The sequence below is a fragment of the Mya arenaria genome, chromosome 13 (assembly GCF_026914265.1).
Source record: "Mya arenaria isolate MELC-2E11 chromosome 13, ASM2691426v1".
NCBI lineage: Eukaryota > Metazoa > Mollusca > Bivalvia > Myida > Myidae > Mya > Mya arenaria.
In genome coordinates, this window is record NC_069134.1 from 16,148,093 (window position 1) to 16,154,422 (window position 6,330).

The 6,330-nt window shown below is 35.4% G+C and overlaps 1 protein-coding gene across 1 annotated transcript; it reads left to right on the plus strand.

The window, feature by feature from the left end:
• The first annotated feature begins 4,027 nt into the window (after positions 1 to 4,027).
• LOC128214405 (uncharacterized) lies at positions 4,028 to 6,092 on the plus strand. The gene is made up of 2 exons (XM_052920858.1): positions 4,028 to 4,570; positions 4,879 to 6,092. Exon 2 carries the CDS (start codon positions 5,007 to 5,009, stop codon positions 5,541 to 5,543), a length of 537 nt encoding a protein of 178 aa, XP_052776818.1. The 5' UTR covers positions 4,028 to 4,570; positions 4,879 to 5,006; the 3' UTR covers positions 5,544 to 6,092.
• The last annotated feature ends 238 nt before the right edge of the window (positions 6,093 to 6,330 follow it).

Genomic DNA, 6,330 nt, shown 5'->3' on the forward strand with positions numbered 1-6,330 from the left:
ATACATTATAACTTCTTCTTTGATAATTATGTCTTTGATACATGCTCTCCTTGTATAGTGTATAATGTTATATTGACTACTTTAAATGTATTTATTTGAAATCATGTTTAAGTTTAATTCTATTTTAGTCTAGTCTAGTCTAGTCTAGTCTTGTCTATTCTAGTCTGTTCTATTTTATCTATAACATTCTATTCTATTCTATTCTATTCTATTCTATTCTATTCCTTACACATTTAATTCTGTCTAAATACATTATGACCCATGCAAAGTGCAAAAAGAGTGTGTTGCTGTAGTATATGGCAACACAGACATCTTTAATGTATCAAGGTTAAAAACAAATACCCACACATAAGTAACAGTTGCGAGACAGACCGTGGAACGCTCACACACAGGGGCTCAGTGGCATATCTTCGGAAGAATGAAACTGCTCAACAATTGCTACAGAAAGTCGCCGCGAAAACAAGGCAATAAGAAATTGCAGCAAATACGCCAAATGTCAATTATACGAAAATACTACCATTGACATTACGATGATGAATACGCGACTGTACGGTAATGATAACGCGACACTACTTTAATGAGAACGCGACAGTATGATCATGATAACGCGACAGTACGATACTGCGGTAACGAAAATGCTATATAATGTTGGTGAAAACGCAATACTGCGATGGTAAAAAGACGAAAATATATCGCATTATCATGCATCATCGTACTGTCGTATTCTCGCGTTTTCGTTATCGTTCTGTCGAGTTATCCTCATCGTACGGTCGTTATCGTGATTTCGCGTTTTCAACATCGTACTTTCGCGTTTTCGCCATCGTAGTTTCGTGATTTCGCGTTTTCGCCATCGTAGTTTCGTGATTTCGCGTTTTCGCCATCGTAGTTTCGTACTTTCGCGTTTTCGCCATCGTAGTTTCGTGATTTCGCGTTTTCATCATCGTAGTTTCGTACTTTCGCGTTTTCGCCATCGTAGTTTCGTGATTTCGCGTTTTCATCATCGTTTTATCGAGTATCGCGTTTCAGATCAACATACTCACAGGCCGTAACGGAATTCCGTAGAAATCAGCCACCATTGATTTAAATATTATTTTCAACAAAACAGCAAAAACAAATCAGCTAAGGCGGTGTTCAAAAACACACGCATTCAACAGAAGACTTATTGTGGAATCCTTTCAAATTCAAATTAATTGTGTTTTTCTCTCCCATTGTAACTGAATATTCTAACTTGTTCAAAGTGCTACATAGCGGAAATGACGCAGAAGTAAATACCAAACCTGTCATCGGGAAAAGATGTCAAAATTGATTTTTGTATGGAAAAACAACAACATATTCAAGGCATGGCTGAACAGCTTCCGAACAGCTTCCGACACTGAAACGAGATAGCTCATGAGGATAGGAATAAATGTCGAGAACATCTAACAAAAGCAGTGAATGTCACAGTTATGCGGTCTCACCCAAAATGTCTGTTGTTTTGCACTGCTATGATTCACCCCCTATCTGAAGAGGTTAAGAGTTGACGTTTATGGTCCTCCATACCGGTCTTATCTGAACGATGGTAGAAAAAAACGGTTAATGTCGCTGTTGAACGTAAACTAAAGTGGTCGGTGGTGTCTTAGCGATTACTCTTGAAATACGTCATAAAACCCTTTCAATATTTGATCAGGGTAATTTATTGTTTTGGAGACCGGTCATTCTCTGACCAAATTTTGAAAAGTAAGTCATATGTGTTGCTGTACACGTGAGGAAGTGTTTGATGTATTTATACAAATTTGGACAGTTTAAAATGCTGGTAAATCAAGTACTAATAAAACAGTTTTGGGAAATATTTGATGATGCGCTCATATATTTAGATAAAACAGACACGGCTGAAACAGTTGTCAAAATATCTTATTACAAATAATTCAGATCACAAGTGTACACATACGATGTCCGGAACAGTGTAGATTTGAAATCTTAGAACGATGACGTTAACAACGATAACAACCTTCTCATTACCCATCTACCTACTAGCAACCAGTTCCGACAATAAATGATAACTTTTAAAGCATCTTCCTACAACCCGCATCAAATGTGTTCAAACCTTATTTGTTGACACTTATCGATGATACAATGACATTTTTAGTTGTTGTTTTTTTTAAATTATATGATTCATAAAGATCATCAAAAATTTCTTTCTCCCATGGTGGACTGGAAGAGGTACACGGCTGCAGTCCTAAATGAAAGGGGTTCGAGCTCTGCTGTCGAAAAATATTTTCTGTCTTTTTTTTCTTATGATAATATTGATTAAAATAATTTAAATATTAACGTTTCACCTTACTTTCACAATGTTTAACAAAGTTGTATATCTCATAGCATGAAAAAACGACAACATTCCATTCAATTTATCGTGTCAAATGGAATATGTTTTGTCGAGGACAGGATAAGGCAATGTTAAAGACTATGAATGTATGGCATTTCATTCAAAATATAGTTTAATGTGTTTAACGTTCTCCTTTCACTTTGAATGTGTCAATGGTAAATTATACCCCGTTCCCTTTTATCTTATTCATAATACGCGTTTAATATATGTCAATGGTGCCAACTAAACATCGTAATACTGAATCAATGCGTAATTTAAGCTGTCTTTAAAAACATTTAAAACCGAGGGCAAATAATTTACATTTCATTCCTTTTGCGATACCAATTCAATCGTCGATGATGCAATGGGCTTGCCTTCATCAAGTGCGCAGTTAATACTGGTAGACCGAATTCCTGCGTTCTTCATTGTTTACAACTTGAGAGTAATTAATTGTGGTAAAGTTTGGCTTCCGTTCAAGATAACATATTACGTTTGAGTTTTTATCTAACCGAGTTTCGTATTCATGAATATTTAATCAAACCAATTGTTGAGATAGTAATAGAAAAACCAAGAGCACTTTTATACAAGATCAGATTTGTCTGTTTAATCATTTTTCTGACAAAAGTCATAAAAATACTTATATATTATTATATAGATCAATTTTGGCGATCTATTTTCTGTAGATTGTCATAATTGGACACTGACACATCTTTTGTTTGTTGGTGCATTCTTTAGCATCGATCAACGTAAAATTAATGAACAGAAAATTTGAAAAAATCCACAACTGAAAAATGTTTAAAGGCCTTACAGACTTCGGACATAAAAATTGTCTATCCGATATTTAAAATTTTGCTGAAACCAAAAGCCAAACATTCAAATTATTTCATATGACATGAGTGAGAAATGATTGAATAGAAAAACGAAAGCACGCAGTGGACAGAAAGTTCAACTTGTTTTATTCGAACAGTTGTGCCATACCTAGAATCAACTATTATGATGTAGTCACGCACGATATGGCGTTGAGACTTGAGACTGCTATACGAAAAATATTTTTATGGCTGAGTTGAGTGGCCACCAACCTTTTAATTTATGATGGAAATAATAATAATAGCTGTAGGATTTTAACATGATTTGGTTGATAGTAACCCACTCAATGTTTAAGGGTCAGCGATTTTTCTACTGAAATCTTCATTCAATCTTCTAAATGACATGCAAACGCCCTATTGGAGCATGGGAGAAGTTCTTTGACAAGTTAAAGTGAACATACCTGAGGACAGAACGGAGTTTGCTAGGGTGACGGACACACTAATCATTAAGGATATAAAAATATGCCATTACCCTACGTCTAACAGCTCAGGCGCTTTAGAGTTTATCACAGGCAAACTTTAAAAAGAACATGCTTTGTTAACTCCTTCGAAAATTAAAAAAAAAACACTATTATATACATGAAGATGATAAAAAATATTCAGATGGTTTGTTTCACAAATGTGGATACATGTTTTTATTTCTAAAAAGCTAAACACATCAAGTGTATGTTTGTAAAGTGCCTCAAGACACGTTCAGTGCGAATCAATAAGAGATAAAGCTATTAAATATCTCCTAAAACAATGCGACTTACATCCAGATTGAAACAAATTCGTCTTATCAATTGTTACCCCACACTGGCTTATTTCCAAAATTAAGTCATTATTTCAGTCAGACTTCTGTGTGTAATTTGCGATTACAACGATAAAAATTGAATAGTTGTCGCCCTATACCTTCAAAAACAGTCCCAAGGACAACTTGTTATGATCAAACCTCACATTGGAAACGTTATTTATGAGTAACATTTTTCATAATTTTAAACACAGAATGGCACAATACTGAGACCACGGAACTATTGTATATTGTTTAGCTCTGTATCAAAATACACGATTGAAAGTGATCGATTCGGAAGAACGGATTACGTGAAATGATATATGTCACTTATCACATGTGTGTCAAAAATCTGCAAGAAGTAACGAAATCTGAAACTGATCAAAGTGATCAGGAAATCAATTAGCACACATTTTGACAAATTAGGTGAAACTGAAGAAGTGATTATCAGTGCATGAGCAGACGACCCTCTTGAAAACAAACAGCCGAAATGACCCCTGAAATGGTTGAGGTAGTTGATATATGGATTGGATAAGACTGAACTCACAAAGATCGACTTGTGAATAACTAGGACCGGTATTCAATCTATGAAAAGTACGTATTGATATATTCTTTAACGGGTCGTACAAGTAAATCTATCTTTTTATAGCGTTTTCTTTTGAAATGAGGTTATATGTAAATCAATTTCGTGCTCGATAACTAATTAAATGGTAGCTCTTGATGAAAAGCCATCAATTCTGTGGTATAATTTACCGTGAAGAGGACTTTATTTTCAGCATTTAATGAACAAGTAAGCGTAAAATAAGCTTCATATGTGATAGAAATGACATTTCATAATAAGACTTAGCACGTGTCTTGCTTTCGTGTATGCATTTTAAAAAATACATTGTGTTGTTCTCAAGGACTTCATCTGAGAGCTCGGTCTTGGTGACATATTGCAACAGTAGACGTGCGTTTGTGTGGTAGTGCAACTTCCGGCTCCAAAATAAATTTTCCAGGAAAGTTCTGCTACGGGCGTGCTTTGGCCAGCATGTTGGACGACGATGAGGCCAGCGGTAGTGGGGCTGAGATGGGAAGTTCCCCCTCTCAGTCCATCATCAGTGGCGGGTCGGAACTGTTCAAGTCTGTTTTGGATGATTTCGTCTTTGATGAGGCCCGTGTAAGTAAAATAGAATTCAACCGCTACAAAAACAAACTTAAACAAGATAAGCATGACGAAGAGCACGTGAAATCTCGTCGTTGTGACAGTTGTCAGTGCGTGTTGGCGTTCTGCAAGTGCGCCCTCTATCACGGTAATGAGCGGAAGTTCGGGCACAGGGTCCATTGGGCGGATGAAGTATGGGAGAAGCCGCTGTATACAGCATTTACAGATTACCTGAACCATGACAGCGAAACTGATAGTGAACATGAACATGATGACGGACGTAAAAGACGCACCAGTAAAGGAAACAATGAGAATAAAACAGCCAACAATGACAAAATTGTGCAGTGCAAAACTGATTTTCACAGCATGCCCAAACCAATTCTGAAGCATAAACCTACATGTATAGTTATAGTTTCTGACTGATAAGGAAGTGAATATTTCGGTAAACTACTAATACTTGCAGTCTGGGAAATGCCAAACGAAACTCTGATTGACAGAAGTATTGAACAAGTATGGCCCATGTCCAGGGTTATTGTTAGACATAGAGTGATAGTGTGTCAATTACAATTGAGTTGTGTTTTTCATGTAATTGATTGAGTGACCGAGATGTTTGCCTGTATGACGGGTGATCATGTACCTTTTCACTTTTAACGAAATTGAATTCAAAACATTTCAATAATTTACAAAACGCTTTGGTTCTTAGTACAAAGACATAATGAATTATAGAAAGAATACGTTTATTCGTACAATTGATTGAATGTGCATTTTAAAGAAATTCTGATTCATTTTAGAATCGATCGACTAGGCTAAGCTTGGTATACGTACTGTTCATTAAACCTTCATATCATAAGTGTCAATGCCATACTATCATACGACAATGCATTTAAAGTGTTCATATTTAAGACATTCACATTGTGTTGATTTTGTATTGTATAATATTCCATTAAACTATGGAGGCAATGGGTTTTCTTTTTAATAAAAGTTTGTCATTAAATTGGAGGGACGGGAATTTCAGAATGTTAGTAAAAATATATCAGAAGCTGATATACTGTTAACCAAAAACGTGGTGAACGATTCCAATTCAACAAACTTCTGAAGCAATGCAGCTATGTTATGTTTTGTGGTTATTAATTGTATTGAAATTCGTAAATAGTTTTTTTTATTGTTTTTTTTTTATATTCTTAAAGTTTAGGCGATTGTATATTAAAAT

Excerpts from the sequence above, each read along its gene's own strand:
- LOC128214405 (XM_052920858.1), top strand. The coding sequence starts at position 5,007 with ATGTTGGACGACGATGAGGCCAGCGGTAGTGGGGCTGAGATGGGAAGT.